The sequence below is a fragment of the Ixodes scapularis genome, unplaced genomic scaffold (assembly GCF_016920785.2).
Source record: "Ixodes scapularis isolate PalLabHiFi unplaced genomic scaffold, ASM1692078v2 PGA_scaffold1__304_contigs__length_218370807, whole genome shotgun sequence".
Classification (NCBI taxonomy): Eukaryota; Metazoa; Arthropoda; class Arachnida; order Ixodida; family Ixodidae; genus Ixodes; species Ixodes scapularis.
In genome coordinates this window covers 45,898,723-45,917,404 of record NW_024609846.1, presented here as the reverse complement: position 1 = coordinate 45,917,404, position 18,682 = coordinate 45,898,723, and the positions used below count along the sequence as shown (strand labels likewise).

General features: G+C 45.9%; 1 protein-coding gene across 1 annotated transcript in view; it reads left to right on the top strand.

Annotated features, from left to right (window-relative positions):
• The window catches only part of LOC8052214 (chondroadherin-like protein), a 192,470-nt gene that overhangs the window by 61,553 nt on the left and 112,235 nt on the right, over positions 1-18,682 (top strand). The window contains exons 3-4 of the mRNA XM_042290151.1: positions 16,772-16,990; positions 17,339-17,588. Of these exons, the coding sequence (XP_042146085.1) occupies positions 16,772-16,990; positions 17,339-17,588 (469 nt within the window). The remainder of the gene's footprint in view (positions 1-16,771; positions 16,991-17,338; positions 17,589-18,682) is intronic.

Genomic DNA, 18,682 nt, shown 5'->3' with positions numbered 1-18,682 from the left:
ATGTACAAAAGACACTTCAGCATGGACACAAAGCGGCAGTCTACCCTTTCTGGATTCCCGCTTTCAGGGATTTTCTGCGTGAAGATACGTCAACGTGAACTACCATGACCTAGATTCAGCTCCGACAACATCGCTTTTGTATTGACTGTGGCTTATTTTATGCTCCCAAGTTCTTTCTCCTTCCTACTGGCGTATCTTATTTTCTCGAGTTTCCCACGATCCTCCTACCGGAGGCACCACATCCGAGGAAAAATTATACTAAAGGCAACTCAAAACATCCTGCAGAATTTGATGTCGCCCGATAACGCATGCTGTACCGGATACAACAAAGGAGGCCTTTCCGAGAAACCTGGAATTTTCTTAAAGCACAATGAGCCATAACAAAAGACAACAGATTTGGGACAGTGAATATTCCGAACAATGCCAAGATCAAAGAGCAGGAGCAGCTCTGTTTCCGTTGCTATCCGAGCTTGCCATCGTACTCCCGGCACTGCCCATGTCGAATGCTGCCGTAGAGAGAGTATTCAGTCACGTGTCCCTGACTTTGTGAGGGAACTAAGGAAAAACATGTCCCTTCAAACCCTTCAAAATGTCCTCTATGTAAAGTTTGCTTTTATTGGAAAGAACGAGTGCTGTATGGACATCAATCCTACTGAAGAAGTTTTTGCCCATTTTAACACATAAATCATATAGAGGCGAGTAAGCCGGGAGCGAGCGAGTGCTTCAAAAACTGTGCGACTGTAAAAACGCGTGTGGAAAATTTTTGTATTTTTGTGTTTGAAATAAAACATTGAATGCATTTCAAGATGGCGTAGATCTTGGAAGCTGATCCTAAACCCCAGATATGCAGACGCAGTGCCTTCGAACTGAGCTCGCACATTCCAGCGCACGATATTTCGGGCTCTGCAGAATATGGCTACTTTTGGGCTACATAAATCTCGTGCATTTGGCTACTTTCGAGCTACACCGTCTTTCATTTGGCGGTTTGCGCTAGAAACTATCTGGCAACCTTGATAGGTGTACGGAGAAACAAGGGCTGCGTAGTAGGATAGGTTCTGCGCATTAGTAGAATGATGTCGTAGGAGCGAAGGCATTTCACGGTCAGATTGTATGCGCGGCGGCATTTCGAAGACAATTATAAATGACCTTAAAGGGGCGGTGCAACAATTTTCGTACTTTGCACGATTACCGCTTAGTACGAACCCCTGAAGTTTATGATCAATGACACTCGAGTTCATTCTTCTCTACACGCAATCACTCTAAAAAATAAAGGGTGTATACCATTACACCCCTTGTCACATATAAGACACCCCGAAACTTCAGTTCGACGTACAACGCACTGGTGTAGAACTGACTGCCCCTAATACTTTTACGAGAGGATTGATGACGGTGGGATATAACTAGGGTTCGGAATTTTCGATTTAAAACGATAAAAACCGATAAAGTACGCCGAATCCTTTTTCGGAAATTCGGTTTTAACCGAAAGAGGCAAGTTTTTTAGGGCCGCGTCGATGTGGGTGGGGGAGGGGGAAGAGAGAGAGAGGCCTTTGCAAGGTTCGACATTGTGTGACGTCTTCGTGATTGCCCTTTTCCAAGGTTAAACATGCAACAGAACAGGTCTTGGATTGGCTTTCGCGGGGACAGCTGTGTCCTTTCTGTGATCGGGCTGGGTGTGTCAAGTTCTAGGTCTTAAAAAAAAAAAAAAGTTCGGATGTGGGCTAGTATAAGGTTATTCGCTTCATGCACTTCAGAGAACATCGAGGAAAGCCGTTAATACCTTTTTTAACACCCTCACTCAAAGTTCCTTATAATTGAAAACATAAACACAATGGATTTTTTTTCTGCCATTCCGCTGGTTTTTGTACGGTCATCACCTCAGACGGTGACGTCGTCAGAATGGAAAGGAAAAAGAAGCGCGCTGAAAATCATGCCCGCGAATTCCGCGATTTTGAATTGTGTCCTGACGGAAATTGCAGCGAAGACCACGTATGTATATATGTGCCGTTATTCTTCGAGTGATCACAAATATTACAGCTACAAGGATCATCTGATCCGGTGTCCGATGGTGTTTCTTTCATATTCACCGACAAAAAAACGGTAAATTCTTTTGGGAATAAATACTTATACACCAAAAATATACGAAAATTTAATTTTAAAGTAAACACCGAAAAAAGAACACAACAGAAGGTAGTAAGAGAGAAGGCAACGTCTCAATTGAGACGTTGCCTCCTCTCTTACTACCTTCTGTTGTGTTCTCTTCCTGCCCCAGTCTCAGGTTTACAATCATGTTCAACTTACACCAGCTCGCCTGCACTCTGACTATTTTTTCGTTTACCGAAAAAAGTACGCCGAATTTTGAAAAAATAAAAACCGAAAACGCGGAACCCTAGATATAACATTAAACAGCTAAACTACGTATCAAGGACTAAAGAGAAAATAAATAAAGTTTTGCAGTAAAGCCAAAAAAAAAAAAAGATTCCTTTTTTTGGAGTTAGTCACACGTACATTAGCTATTTTAATTAGTAGTACAACTTGGTGGGGGGAGGGGGGCGGCTATCAGGCCTCTCCTGAAAGTTGGTACTGTCGTTTCAACGTCAGTGCGCTGTAAGTCGAACTAAAGTTTTGGGGGTGCATTATATGTGACAAGGGATGTAAGAATGTACCCTTTTTTTACTGCCTCATAAACGTCGTAGAGAAAATTAAAGAAAAACAAGCAGCATTCACACTTTCAACTCGAAGACAGAACAAGCGGCCACGTGATCTGGAGCCGGTTATGTGGCCCGCCAGTGTGTACCATAGCCACGCGCTGAGGTACCATAGCCACGCGCCAGTGTGTGTCATAGCCATGCGCTCTTGTTGCGGCGTGCTAACTCCTGGCTGATGAAGCTTCCGTGAACTGTCAAGCCGGAGGGCTACCTGCCTCAGAATAGGCGTTTGCCACGTTCATCCCCGCTGCTGTGACGCCGCCAGGACCGCCACAGGCGATAGCGTGACAGACGTCGTGAGGTGGAGATCAAGGGGACCACTTTTCGGGATACGGTGAATACTCCAGTCGGAGACACGTTCAAGGCACCATACTTTGGACTCGTATACTGCGCGTCATTAGTCAGCCAGTGGAAAGTTTTAGGGAACAGTTTTTGCACACCCGCTACGGCATAGGCGTAGACTACGGGGGGGGGGGGGGGGGGGGGCATTGGGGCTCGTGCCGCCCCTGGTAAAATCCAAGGGGGGGGGGGGGGGGGGGCAGAGGCCCCCCGGGCCCGCGCCATGTGCTAAGGCGATTCCCTCAGACTCTTTAATGTCCTTACATGTAACGAGCTTCTAGTAGTGCCATGTAAATAAAATAACACCCACTTTGCCTTTATTGACAAAATACCTGGGAAATTGTATACCAGCGTGCCTTTCGTTAGCTTCAATCTCCAAGTCTGGCCAAAAGTTAAAGCGCAGTCGCCCCCCCCCCCCCCCCCCCCCTTCGGGAAAATGGAAAGTCTACGCCGCTGCGCTACGGTATACGATGGGCGCTCCGGTACAAGCTCCGTTCATCCTACCGCAGAAGACTCGCACTTGCGCAGTTCGCACCGGAGGGCCCATCGCACTTTATCGGATGTGCTAAAGCGATTCCCTCAGACACTTTAATGTCTCGGAGCTGCACGGTGCAATTCAAAAATTCAGCACGGGTCGATACCCGACCGAATGTGTTGACGCACCACAGTTCCCAACAGTCTTGGGTAGTAACGCGTTACTAGTAACGCGTTACTGTAATTTCGTTACTTTTTTGGTAGCTTGTTAACTGTAACGAGTTACTTTTTAAAGATGTAACTTGTAACTGTAGTTCTATTACTTTTTTCTGAGGTAACGATGAAAGTAACGAAGTTACTTTTGTCGTTACTTTCCAGTTTTTCATGAATAATATATCACTGAACGAGTACAATTTAGCCATTTATTGCGCTTTCCAAATTGTCTCTTCCGACATTTCGAGTGTCAAGTTATTTTTTGCACAGACTTGTGAATACGTTCTTTCTCGCCAGTCACGACCCGAATATAGCCCCGTGTAGGCTCGGTGAAAAAAAAAAAAGTAGTTATCTTTAGCACGCGCTTGTATTTTGTGACTGAACACTTGCATCTTAGTGTCTTGAAGAACTATCTCTTTTGCGGTTTTTCTTTTTTTCTGCGCAAACGCTTTTTAATCGGGTGAATCAAACAACAATACACGCGGAGGGCACCGCGAATGTTTCGTATTTTAATTAGCGCCGCCACTCCGCACTGCGCATGTTTCGTATTTTGATTTGCGCCATTAATCCGGTGTAGTGTCAACAGTCGAGGCAAAAGTTACTGCTGTTTGCGCGGGGTTTGTTTCTGGCTTGCCGGGTACAAGCTGAAATATGTCCAGGGACTGTATGAACCCAGCGCAACCGTCAACGAGCCAGCAATAAGCTAGTGCTACGAAGGATATGAATGTTGATAAGAATAAAGAAAAACTACCATGGCCGGCGTACAGAGAGTATTTTGCTGACGTGGAGGAGGTTACTAACACCTTGACCGCAGAAAACGGCACTCTATTGCCTCACCGCCTACCCGGCAATCAAAAACCTTTTCCGGCGAAACAACACAGCAATCCCATCCAGCGCGTTAGACGAGCGCCTGTTCAACAAGGGCAGGGACGTGTTCGTTATCAAGCGAGGGAAACTTTCAGAAACCAATTTCGAGAAGCAACTGCTGCCAACTTACAATACGAAGTAAAAAACACACTTTTTAATTTTATGGAAATAAACTTGATGAAAAGCGTTTTCTAGTTTCTCCTAATTTTTTTTTGTGTTATAAAAAAAGTAACTGAAAAGTAACGTCGTTACTTTCTAAAAGTAACTGTAACTGTAACGAGTTACTTTTTTTGTTGCGGTAACTGTAACGGTAACTTCACTACTTTTTTCTGAAAGTAACTGTAACTGTAACGAATTACTTTTTAAAAGTAACTTACCCAAGACTGGTTCCCAAGCGCGCTCAATGTTTACGCTGTCATCGGCGACGTTTCGCGTCTGATTCCGGCCTGAGTTTTGTGTACAGCGTGACCCGCTAAATTTAACTGAACAATTTGCCCCGCTAAATTTCACGAGGAATCGCGGTGTCACCTGTCACTCTCACGTCGTGGTTTATGACGCTAAATTTAGCGGAGAAGTTTCTTTGCTATACCCAGTGGAATTTGGTGTCACGTTACGTCACGATGTCACGTGACGTCGCAGTGCCGCGTCAAGTCGTAGTGCTATGTGACATCACTAGGGAGTTTTCGTATACCGCGTTTCCCGCTCCGCTAAGCTCCCCGCGACGAAGCAGCCGCTACTGCACCGGCGCGCCCATGGCCATGACTGTAGAGTTCCGGCTAGCGTAGCTGGTTGCGGAGAACGTTGCGGGACAGCGGAAACGATCTACGAAAACTCCCTACTGTGTCACATGAACACGCTTTGCTATATTTAATCTCGACAATGTGTAGAAGAATCTGCACCGGCAGGAGTATAAAAAACTTCGGCGGCCACCATACTTCATTTGCAGAAAATGACAAGGAACCGACAGGTTCTTTCAGAGTGCAGCTCTTAGGCGCCCGTTTCCAGCTTGAGCGGCGTCGCCGTCACCGTCGCCGTCGGCGTCGGCGTTGCCGTCGGGCATACCGCGCGGTGCATAATGGGTAAATTGCCCCCTAAATCTAGCGGAAAAATCTCCGCGCTAGATTTAGTGCAAAAGTTTCCCCGCTAAATCTAGCGGAAAAATTTCACTGCGAAATCTAGTGGAAAATTTGTCTGGGGGGTCACGTGACCTGGGGGGTCGAGTGACCCCCTCCCGAGGTCACGTGACACCCCTCTCCGAGGTCACGTGGGGGTCACGTGACATGGGGGTCACGTCAACCCCACGTGGACCCCCTCCCCCGAAGTCACGTGACCCCCCCCCCCCCCCCCGAGAACACGTGACCTTCAGTATCCTTTCCTCCTCCTCCTAAAGAGCTGCGCTCTAATTCGGCGCTACAGGGAGTTGTAAACGGCTTTCACTTTTTATGTCGTCGTCGTTCTTTTCTTTTTTGTTATGTTTCGAGAAATTTTCACCAAAAAATTAAGTACTTCAATATTGTAATATATATATATAATATATATACTGTTATATATATTCTTTTCATATATATTACAATTACGAATATATATTGTTATACAGTCATGTCTCGTTAATATGGACCCCGTTAATCGGGACACCCCGCAATATGGACGAAATTTTCGGCGACCGGTCTCCCGCCATGCAATTCTGTCCCGTTAATACAGAAACCCGCAGTCCGGACTATGGACGGCTATTTTGGGGACGAAACGGGAAAATACAGGCATTTTTGTCTCGTTAATATGGAAACGTGTCCACGAAAAAAAAATATTAGTGACCCCAGTGTGTACTACTCGGAATTCACCATTGCCTTTTTGTTCCCCGCCTGGTTACTTTGAAGGCGGGGAACAAATATATATTTTTTATAATATATAATATATATTATAAGACCACATACCCGACAGAAGAAAAGGTTAGTGAATCGTAGAGGTCACAGTTTGTACCCGGAATTCACTATTGTCCTCCGCCCTTGAGATAAGAGCTGCGCGCCTGAAGGTGGTCTTTTTTTTTTGTTTTGTTTGTTTCTTGTCTTTCAAGCTTAAACGTATGCCATCTCCTTCCGGGTTGGCATACGTGATGAATCACATTCGTTGTGCATAAGAGGCAAGAGGCAAGGCTGGACGCTTCTCCGGTCATTTCGGAGGTGGAGACGATGACAGGTGTTAAGCGTAAACGGACAGAGCTTTCTGCTCAGCTGAAAAAGGAGATATGCAAATTCAAAATTGAAACGCCTTCAGCGTCTGTTCAGTACGTGAAAGAGTGGAGTGGAAAAAACCTTGGCGTTGATCTCGGAAAATCGACAGTCCACGCAATTCTAAAAGAATCAAAGAAATGGATGAGCGTTCCCACAGCCAGCTCCAGTTCCTGCCGGCAGCGACCCCCAAAGTTTGAGAAGTTGGAGGAGGCCGTCAACATCTGGTTTGCGGAAATGCGCTCCAGAGGGGCCGCCGTCAGCGACGAGATGCTGCAAGAAAAGGCGAAGGAGTTCGGCACAACGATGGGTAAGTCAGTTCTGAGCGTATCTTTTTAAGCACTGAGTTTGAAAATGTTTTCTCAAAATGTTACGCATTCCTCCCCAAAAATGTTGTTTCTTCTAATGATTTTTCTAGTTGCTCGTTCTTGTGCAATTACGCATCTACGTGAAAATAACTGTTCTCTCTTCAGTGGTTTTATTTTAATGTCTGCAATCTTCACGTCTTTATGCAGACATTCATGACCTGAACTACTCAAGGGGTTGGCTCAGCAGGTTTAAGAGAAGGCATGGAATTTCAAGCCACCGCATTCATGGAGAGAGTGGAAGCGTGGATACAGCCGCCGTTGCCAGTGCTCGGAAACAGCTTGCGGAATTTCTTGCTCAGTATTCTCCAGATGATATTTACAACTTCGACGAGACTGGCTTTTTTTACAAGTTGGGCCCATCTTCGACTCTGGCATCCGAACCTGTGGCTGGAAACAAGCGAAGCAAAGAGAGAATCACGGTGGGATTTTTGTGCAACGCGAGCGGCACCCACAAGTGGAAGCCCATTGTCGTGGCAAAAGCGGAGCGACCACGATGTTTTGGAAAGACATTTGACCCGAACATGTATTGCTCTTACAATTGCAACAAGAAAGCATGGATGACAGGAAAGATATTTGAAATCTTCTTGGCGAAATTCGACCGCTTCTTGAAGGCTGAGAAGAGGAGGGCTGTTTTGTTGGTTGATAACGCATCATGTCATTCTGTTCGTGCGGACTATGAAAACCTTACCTTGAAGTTCTTTCCACCCAACATGACTGCCAAAATACAGCCCTTGGACGCAGGAATTATTCGCGCGGTTAAGGCACACTACAGAGGTGAACTTGTGCGGCACTACATCGCTTGCGCGGAAGACAACGAACCGCAAACTGTTGACTTGAGGTGGTGCCTTCAAAAGCTGAAGAGGGCGTGGGACGCGGTGAGGCCTCAAACCATTGTGAACTGCTGGCGTCACGCAGGTATTCTTGTTAACAGCTCTGCTATGGAGGTGGAGGATCCGATGGATGAACTTCCGCTCGCGGCCCTTCGTGAAGCTCTTCGACAACTCGGGGAGAAAAACCCAGATGAAGAGGCATCGGCATTCTTGGATATGGACGAAGAGACTAACAGCTGGGAGCCTATGAGCGACGAGCAGATCATGGAGCTTGTGGGTGAATCCGCTCAACACGGCCATCACCTTGTCGAAAACTTTGCGCCGACAGAAACAGACGATGAAGAAGAGAGACCAACCGTTACTCGATGTGAAGCTCGCCGTGGCTTGGAGAAAGCGATCGCCTACCTTGAGCAGGAGGGGGACGGAGAACGTGCACTTCAAGTGGCCGAAGTGTTGCGCTTTTTGGACACTAAAGTGGGATCGAAAGCGTCAGTGCAAACTCATATCTCCTCGTTCTTTGCGAAATAAACAATGCTTTTTTTTAACAATTATTACCTAATGTTTGTGTTTTTGACCTTGATTCGTTATTATGGACGATTCACATTATGGACGATTTTTCTGGGGAACGGAGGCGTCCATATTAACGAGACATGACTGTATATATTCGTAACAATATTCTTTTCTCCTAAACGTATCTAAATTGAAGGAATCTAATTCCCTCTGGCGTTCAATGCCACCGAAGTCCCCTTGAGAGGCAAAACAAGCACATCTGTGGTCGTGCGCGTGCATGTCGGGCCAGCCGCGTCGTATCGGCTGCGCGCACTGGATCGTGCGTAGCCGGCACGGCGTCCGTGTTTTCTTTTCATTTTAATGATTCACAAAACACGCGCTTCACTTTTCAGTTACCCTGTCCCTCACGACAATCATGGACCTCATCGGCAAAAGCAAGCGCGGTGCCTCATTCAAGTAGAGGACGTGCTGGACTGCGACCATGTCATCGCGTGCAGCGTTGCTCTAGAGCCGACGATCGAAATTTTCTGCCGACAGGAAACCGATAAAAACTAATACCCGGTTCGAAAGCATGCTTCGAGCACTACAGTACGTAGCAAGTGCCCACCTTATCGGTGCAAACAAATATACAGCGAGAACGAACACGATGCAGTGACACGCTAGGCGAGTGCTAGCTCGCGTCGGCGTTGTTTGCCACGCAGCGATTGTTTGTGGTGATGATGAGGACAATGAAAAAGTTTTATCTCCTCGCAAATAGCATTACCAATCTGTTCTATACGATCACTCCTGCGAGGGCCGGCCTACGCCCGTATGCCCCTACAAAGGAGAAGCAATTACTTTTCTTGATCGGATTGGGTCGTGTTGCTTACCGCAACCGGAAGGATATACCGTAAAAAACAATTATCCGCGACCATCCGCGAAATGGTGGACTTCCGCGCGTGGTTTACCGTCCTGATGTCGTTTAAACTTGCGCGTAACACAAATGCCGGCAACGGACAAAGCTGGAGATATATAGGCTGCTTGCGCAGAAATATCGAATTTTTCTTATAGAAAGGCTGTTTCTGCAGGGTGTATCTCGAAACAACCCATTGTGATTTGAACCCTTCACGTTTGAACCCATTCGCAAAACACCCTTCGCGTTTAACTTTTCGCGTTTAACGCTTTCTCATTTATATCCGTCTTGCTTGAACCCATTCTCATTCGATCCCTTCCCGTTTGAACTCGTTTGCAAAATGCCCTTCGAGTTTTAACCTTTGGCGTTTCAACCCAATCTCATTTGTACCTGTCTCGTTTGAAGCCGTTGTCATTTAAACCCTCCTCGTGTGAACCCATTCGCAACCACGTAGCTACGTGGTCACATAGTGACGTAGTTTCAAAAGTGCTAGCGTTGTTTCGGTACTTCATTTCTCTTCTGGCGCTTTTGATGTCGTTAAGTTATCGCCGTGTGGAGCGGATGGATAATTGTGCTCGTCGTGTATTTGGTTGCAAACACCGGAAAAAAAAAAATGCGGGAGATTATGATGCTGGATGAATTCGGGTTCGGTGGTCACGTCGAGAATGCGAGTATTATATGCATAGTCTTTGAGATGAGCACGTCTCCGCTCGGGGCTGTTCATTGCACCAATGCTGGGGGTGTGCAGTGTGAACGCCATGACGCGTTGGGATGCAGACAGGCGTTGGGAGCTGCGGTGTTTTTTTCGAAATGTGGGCGTGAGGATGTTGTGTGGCATGAGAGCTTTCTGACCAGGCACAGCTTTTTTTTTTTTTTTCGTTTATGAGTCATTGGATCCAAAGTATGCTCATCTGCCATGCCCCGTGAGAATACTTAATTATTTACAACCGTTGTTGGAGCGGTCATACAGAATTTAGATCTTTACGACCACTCCAACAACGGTGGTAAATAATGCAATATCCTCACAAGGCATGGCAGATCGTAGATCATCTACGATCAGGCACATAGCCAAGATTTTTTGTTTCAGGGGGGGGGGGGGGGGGGGGGGGAGACTGTTAATGTGAATGAAGACGGCTTGATATCTCTTCACACTAAGTGCGGTGCGCTAATCCCGCCGGCAGAATATCGACCAGTGTCTAATAATGTTTTTTTTTTTTCAATAGTTCTTTGTGGGTGATAGAAGTGTACTTTATGACGTTCCACGTTGTGAGTTTAATCCGATGTTTCTGATTGCTATGTAGCCTACTAGAATTGTAAAGTTGATTGATTCTTTGAAAGTAATATCGTCATGTGGAAGAGGTAATATCACCTCAAAATTCCTAAGAAAAACTAAAATGTACTCATACATTTGTTTGGCCAAACGTTTCCAGCAATCTCTTGGGCGTGACACGAACTAAATGGAATGGAAAACTGCGAAGGTGGTTCCACTGCATAAGTCCAGGAACAAGCATTCCCCATTAAATTATTCATCTATGTCACTAATAAGTATTCCCTGTAAAATCATGGAGCCCATACTGTTTGTAATTACCTAGAATCAATTTGTTTTTCGCTCCTGCTCAACATAGTTTGTGTCGCTCATTTTCTTGTGAAACGCAGCTGCTTCCTTGCACCCATTCGTTGCAAGCTCACCTGGACAAAAACCATCAGGCTGACTGCATTTTTCTCGATTTCTCTAAAGCATTTGTCACAGTTAATCATAGGTTACTAATGCTTACACTTTCTTCATTAAACCTATATCCTAATTTGTTAACCTGACCGGAATGCTCTTTTACAAATCGCTCTCAATATGTAACTCTAAATGGGAATATTTCTTCCCTGTCTGATCTGGTACTAGGCGTATCCCAAGGTTCGATATTAGGCCCGTTTCTTTTTCTAGTATTCATCAATGATTTACCAAGTTGCGTTTCTTCCTCATGCATTTATACGCGTATGATTATGTAATTTAGCGGACAGTTCATAATGATGACGATGAACGTCTTTTCCAGTCTGAATTAATTATTATAATTTTTTTTTTTGCAAAAAATGGCGTATGGTACTAAAACCAGAGTCGTATATGGGGAGAGTTTGGTCAGTCTAATGTTCTCGCCGGCGTAACGCTCTCCTCCCAAGTGAGCCAATCAGCACGCGGCGTAGAGCGAGAGGCAGGAGCGCATGCGCGTGAACTCCCGGCTGCTCCCACCTGAGTGGGGAGGGCCGCCATCTTCGATGATTCTCCCGGCGGAATGCGTGGGATCGGCATCTAAATCTCGATTATTGCCTTTTATATCGCTGGCTGTGGCAAGAAAATGACATTCTGTTATTCCTCGGTGGGTTAAAAATCTAATAAATGAAGATTTTTCGGCGTATGGCCACAAACTTTTATTCAGGCGAAAAAGAAGCCGGCCCGTAGCAGACGACGCGTAGCCTCAGCAGTGCTCTTCTCCGGCCAGTCTCCGACAGCGTTGCTAAAAAATGGCGGCCGTTTCCTCTCTGCTCCTTTCTTTCTCTCTCGCTCCTTCGGCGCTCTCCCTCCTTTCATTTACTTTTCTCCTCTCCGGCGCCTCCGTCGCCACACCCACTGGCCAAAGTCTCCCAATATACGGCTCTGACTAAACCCTAACAAATGCAAACTAATGTACGGTTTCCCGGCAAGGCGCACGCACTTCAGCATATATAGACTGACCGACATTCAACTTGAATCTGTGAACTGATACCGTTATCCAGGTGTTAGTATATTATCGACTTTAACCTGGAAACCTCATGTCTGTATAATAATCGCCAAAGCTAACCTCATGTTAGGATACCTACGAGGGAACTGCATGACGGCCCCAGTTAACTTAAAACTTCTTCTTTATAGCACTGTTGTACGGTCGAAATTAGAATACGCAGCCTCCATTTGGGATCCTAGCCACGCCGTTCTACGTAAAACTCTCGAACTAGTTCAAGATAACGCCGTTCATTTCATTCTGTCTGATTATAACCGAAAAACCAGCATGTCATCAATAAAGTCCACTGTGTTGTTACCCTGCTTGTCATTCTGTAGAAAGGTTTTTTTTTTGTTTGTTTTTTACTTTGCTTGTTTTATAAAGCGTATTATCATCAGTCTTTTCAATACCATTTCTTTACATAGCTTAACTATTACTCTTCCCGTGTGCACTATCAGAATAAAGTTCAATTAAAACGTTGCCAAGGCGAACACCATTTTTTATTCATATATCCCTCATACGACAAAAGACTGGAACCACCTTCCAGCAGATACCGCAACATACCCGAATATTTTCTTTTTCGTAAATCTCTGTCTACATTTCTGTGTGATAAGCCAATATGAACCATTTGCTTTTGTTTATTTTGTTCGTAACAGATGTTGCTTTCAATTTTTGCTAATCAGAGTGCATTGTTTTGTATTTCTCGCCACATTTGTTTGTTTTGCCATTTTTCTTTTGTTTTTCTTTTCTTTTTACAGTGCTTCGGCGCTTGGGGGATGTACTATAAATAAATAAATTAATAAATATTGAGCCACCTACAACGTTTCGTAAGCTGTCAGAAGCCGCGGGTCCCCGAATGCGACCGTAGCACATCGAATCCAGACATGGCGATAGTGATCGGGTGGAAGAGGAAGAAGCAGGTAGACTGGGAGTGTGTCATTGGTTCCCTTTAAGTTCGACGCGTCGCACCCATGTAAACGTAGCCAGTTGCTAAAGTGGCGGGTACACCGATGCGACCGTAGCGCATCTAATCGAGATGTATCAATCGTGATTCGGTAGAAGAGGAAAAAGGAGGAATACTGGGCAACTGTCATTGGTGCCCTCTGAATTCGATGCGCCACTGTCGCATCTATGTAAACGCCGCCTATGACGTTGTGACGGTTGAAAGTGTTTCTTGGCGGCTTCTGTGACTTGCGTATTTTGTTGATATTTGGGAAACAGTGCATTGAGCGCCAAACACACCCGTCAATGACGCGTTTCAGTGCAATTTCACTGACGGAGCAAGCGTGTCTACGAAAGGTCCTATACACACCCCGCGCGAGGCGACCGACCCGTCGCCGCGCGGCTGTCACCGAAGGTCGGCTGTGAGTACCCCTTGCGAAAGGAAACGTCGCATTCATTAGTAACCATTGAAGTCGGAGCGGCCCGGGTGCGCTGGGTTGACACTATGAACTGCGGTGTCATTAAGTGCCCCAATGGTAACGCGTTGTGTCTCGTAAAAACACAAATTCATTGTTTTTTTTGTGTTTTTTTTTTAGCTTGCCGTTGTTTGTTTTTTGGAGTAGCGACAACGATGGACCCGTGCTGTACGAAGCAAGAAGTTTGGTCGCTCTATTATGTTTGCCACTGCATCAACACGCCTGACATAGTCTATACAGCCGCTTCGCGCGCTGTGTTTGTTTTTGTGCCAGTAACGCCTGTATGTTTTAGCATTAATGGGACGGACTGGAATATCATTCCACTCTCGCAACGCTCGTGGGCAGGGATGGGCAAAATACAAGCAAATATGTATCGAAATACAAATACAAGATACTTCGTCAAAAATGTATTTAATTACAAATCTAATTACATTTCCAGAAAAGCATTTAACTACAAGATACAAATACAACCAAATGTATTTGGTCTCCTCCAAATACTTTTCCAAATACATTCCTTAAAATTTGCGTCAGTGACTTCAGGGCACCTACATCGGGTTTCTGGGTATCTCATTTTAATTTTGCATCGCACACTCGGGAGTTAGTGTGCCAGGCTCTAGTAACATAATAGAAATATAATCACAAAAAATGTAATCAGCTGGGACGTAATAGGTGAAAAAAGTACAGAGCTTCAAGCAGCTTTTTTTGTCGATTACATTTTGGTATAGACCAAGAAAGAACCGAGACAACCAAGACGCGCAGCACTATACGCTGTTTCACCTTATGATGTACCGCAGGAAAGGCTACAAGCGCGAGCTCCTTGCTCTGGGGCACATCTCGGCGGCACAAGCTCTCGTGCACCAAGGGCAGCTGTCAACGCTATGAGCTCGCGCTTCTAGCCTTCGCTGCGGTACAACTTAAGGTGAAACGAAGTATAGCTAGAGATTTTTTATTGTTGCAACTCGCACCAGTTACGAAAATCTGGATGACCCGCGCATTTAGAATGTTCCAGGAAAACATATGGGTAGAAATCAGGCTGCAAAGCATCACAAGTTGTCACAGGCACTTATTTAGCCAGTCTGCCTATGAACGTCGATTTCGTCAGTTTTCTTGCCCTGGACTAGCACCGTAATCAGAAAGTCACTAAACGCTTGTGCTTGATTGAGAGACACTGCATTTGGTGCAGAACGTAGTTTTCTTCCTGCTCTGGACAGTGACAATAAATTTGAGGGATGTATTTTCGCCCAGAAAAGTGCATTTAATTACAATTGTATTTGAAATACCCACGTTTTAGTATTTAAATACACACGTCAAATACATTACCCAATTTGTAATTAAATACAAATGCAAAATACACAAAGTATCTGAAATACGTATTTCAAATACCTGTATTTGAAATACTGCCCATCCCTGCTCGTGGGTTTGCGCTTGCACTAAAAATACGTTTCGTCACTATCCTGTATGTCTATGATATTTCCGGACCAGTATCGCATGCAGTTTGTACTTCCTGAAGAAATATTAGGATGGTGCACAAAGTGAAAGAAGTGAATCTAAGGAAAAGTACGATGAAACTCGAAATCGCTAGAAAATTGACGTTTGAGTCTGAAAGTTTAACACTGCTTTCTTTTTTGATGAGCCTTTCGGACGTTGAAATCGCGTTTTTGGCACATAAAAAACAAAACGCTGGAATTGTTTTTGATAAAATTAATGAAAAATAATTCATACAGCCCCCAAAAAAATAAAAAATAGAAATCATACTTTAAAAATTACAATAAATTTCTTCTAAGTTTGCTAAAATATAACATATATATATATATATATATATAGCAACATTTTACCTAAAAAATAGCTGTCTGGTTTCCATTAGTGTTTTGTTTTTCTCTAAACACGGGAAATTGATTTTTGCGTTCGTGTTCAGCTTGCTATAATTTTTTTTTATATTTGACGGAATTTTTCTTATTAAAAACTAAATAAATAGGCAAGGACACCATCATATTACAGACAGAAACAATAAATTAAAAAGTATTTTAGGACTAATTTTGTGCAAAGGATTTGAAGAAAGAATAAGTAAAGAGGTGAGCTGGTTGATGCTACACATATTTGGAAAAATAAAACGGAGACGACGGACGAAGAAGGGGACAAACACAAAACGTTTTGTGTTCGCCGCCTTCTTTGTTCGTCGTCTCCGTTTTCTTTTTTTTTTTTCTTTTTTTTAATAGAGAAAATGATTTTTTTTTTCTGAGACATGTGTTTTTGAGGGAAAATCACCATATTGAAATTGGTGTGGAATAAATCACGATTTACATCATCTAAATTTCTATTCCCCGCACTGAATTCAATGGATTCGTGGTATACTCATTTCAGGATATCAATCACTCGTGCGATTTTGTGAAAGAGTAAAGTGGCTGCGCCTTGTCGAAGACGGGAATGATTGTCGGATGACAGCGTGTATTGTGATTTATTGAAAATGTTTATATGTATTTCCTGGTATATATAAGAAGCGGGTAGCAGCTAGATGAGCATTAACAGGTCTGCCCCAGGCCTCATGCAACGCCACCCTCAACATGTCGGCTCGAATAACCAAAGTTTCGTCAGTAAGCACTTCTGCCACCACTGCATCGCACGCGAAAGGGTGCCGCAGGCTGCTAGACGCGTCTCACCGTCGAACGCCAGCTCCTCCGATAGTGGCGCACTACGTCCGTTTTTCGAAGCGCCCCCTATTGTTCTCTCACGGACCGTATAGACATTTCCATCGCTTATCACCCGGGCGAAAAATGCTGAGTCACTGAGCTGTGAACGCATGCGCAGTGCCTGATATGCCGCAGAACAGAGGAACAGCGCATGCTCAGAAGGCGTTCCAAAGCCCAGCAGACAAAGATGGCAGCGTACAGAAGGCGATTTTTGCAAAGGTCTATACGCAGCGCAAGTTCGTCTGCTTCTTGCACAGCGGTTGCGGTGACGTCAGAACTGCGAGCTCTGATTGGCTCCGATTGGAAAGATAATGGGTAAAACCTCAAGACAGGTAGCATCGAGGTCTTCCCACTATCTTTCCAATCGGAGCCAATCAGAGGCTGGAGTTGTGATATCACTGCATTCCCCGCCCAAGAAGCAGACAAACGTGTGCTCCGCATAGTTGACTCCAGGGCCATGACGGACGGGCGCGTCTCTCCTGCTTGTTCCTCTACCCAGGTACCGACGGAAGCCCTGCAGGCGCTGACGGCGCTGGTGACGCTCAACTTGAGCTACAACCGCATCCAGGCGGTGCAGGCGTGGGCCTTCCGGGGCCTCGTGTCCCTGCTGAGGCTCTCGCTCTTCGGGAACCGCATCGTCAGCCTGGACCCCATGGCCTTCCAGGGCGTCGGAGGGAACCTCACGCGCCTCAACCTCGGTGGAAACGTGCTCTCGCAGGTGACCACGCTCGCTTATTATTGCTACACGCCAGCTCAGTCAGAGGAGAAACTGCGGAGGAAGAGAGCTGCAGGGGAGAGAATAAAGAGAGCGATTTTAACACCTTTTTGACATCAAGATTGTTCCTGGGCGATCTCTATGTGTTACCCTTTAATTGGTCCGCGGTCCAATGTGCCAAAGACGCATTTTTCGAACACTTCCTTGCCGTATATAGGTGGTGTTAGTATATAGCCCGTTCGTAGAAGAGCATCCAAACCTCGCTTTAGGGACTGTGTTTCGACAACGATGGAGCGTATAAAGTTCGACCAATAGCCTCCACACATCGCCAAATTCCTTTGGTGGCGGCAGGTCCCGTCGGAGTCCCTGCAGAGCATCTCAGTGCTCCAGCAGCTGCTCCTGCACGAGAACCGCATCTCGGAGCTGTCCCCGGACCGGTTCCCGCTGGTGGGCAGCGCGCTGGACATCCTCAACCTGGCCGACAACCGCATCGTCGAACTGCCGGAAGGCGCCTTCTCCGGGCTGGGCACCCTCGTGTCCCTGGACTTGGAGAGGAACGGCCTGGCGTTCATCCACCCGGCGGCTTTCGTCGGAGTCCACAGTGAGTCGTGTGTTTCTCTATACGCCTCGCAAGTGGGCTCATTTTCGTCTTCTGCGTATGAGAAAGGAAGTAGCGGTGATGTCCGAACGCCGAGCCCTGATTGGCTGATCGCGACCCCCTATCTGAGCGTCGTCTGCTCCTTTGCAGCGTCGTCTGCTCGCAACGTCGTCTGCGTCTGTCTTACCTTTCCTGCGACTTTCGGAAGTGCAGGTCTTTACGAGCGAACTCGACTTCGCCTTTCAGAGAGGGCAGACGAAATAAATCGAGCGGTACGTTGTTTTTGTCTAACAACTAGCAGACGCGCATCAAGGAGGGAAGTCAAAGGACTCACTGGCGAGGTTTCCCGAGGCGCCGAGGTTTGTTTGCTAAGAACCGAGAGTGAAGGTGGTTAGTGTCCGCAAGTTCCCTCCCAAATATTTTTTCCCTCCTTTCGTGTGCGGCGAGACCCCTCACTGTTTAACGGCGTCGGCGGGTTGGCGCAGTTAACGTCGTCTGCTTTACGTCTGCTAGTCAGAGCGATGGCTGCTTTACCTTTCCTGCGTCTGTCGGAGATTGACCGCTTTCTCACCGGCGAGAGTCACCGTTGCCTCGGGAAACAAGGAGATAACAAGAGGAAGAAATTGACCTCTTAATCTAAAATTGAGGTCAGCGATCAAAGTATAATACGGGAAGGGTTCACAAGGGTCGCGCGGGCATGTTCCATTCAGCACGCCAGCCGGTCGTGGGCAGACGGTCGCCGAGTCGCGGACACTAACCGCCTTCACTCACTTCACACTAACCTAACCTAACCTAACCCAGGGGCGGATCCAGACCTCCATTTTAGGGGGGGGGGCGGTTCCTCGGTGTAAGACGGCGGGGGGGGGGGGGGGGAGAGAGAGGGGGAGTGTTTATATTTTTTGTGGAGTTATCATTTTTACTAAACTCTGATAACATAATATAGATCTTGAGAGCTTTTGTATCGGTTTACCTGTCGGGGATGAACTCTTTGAATTAAAACCTTTCAGGTGACCACGCTAGAGGTAAGTATCTCGAAAATTGTGGTGACACTATCCTTTCTGAAATTTGGGTTTTAGACCGACACTACGTGAGCAGTC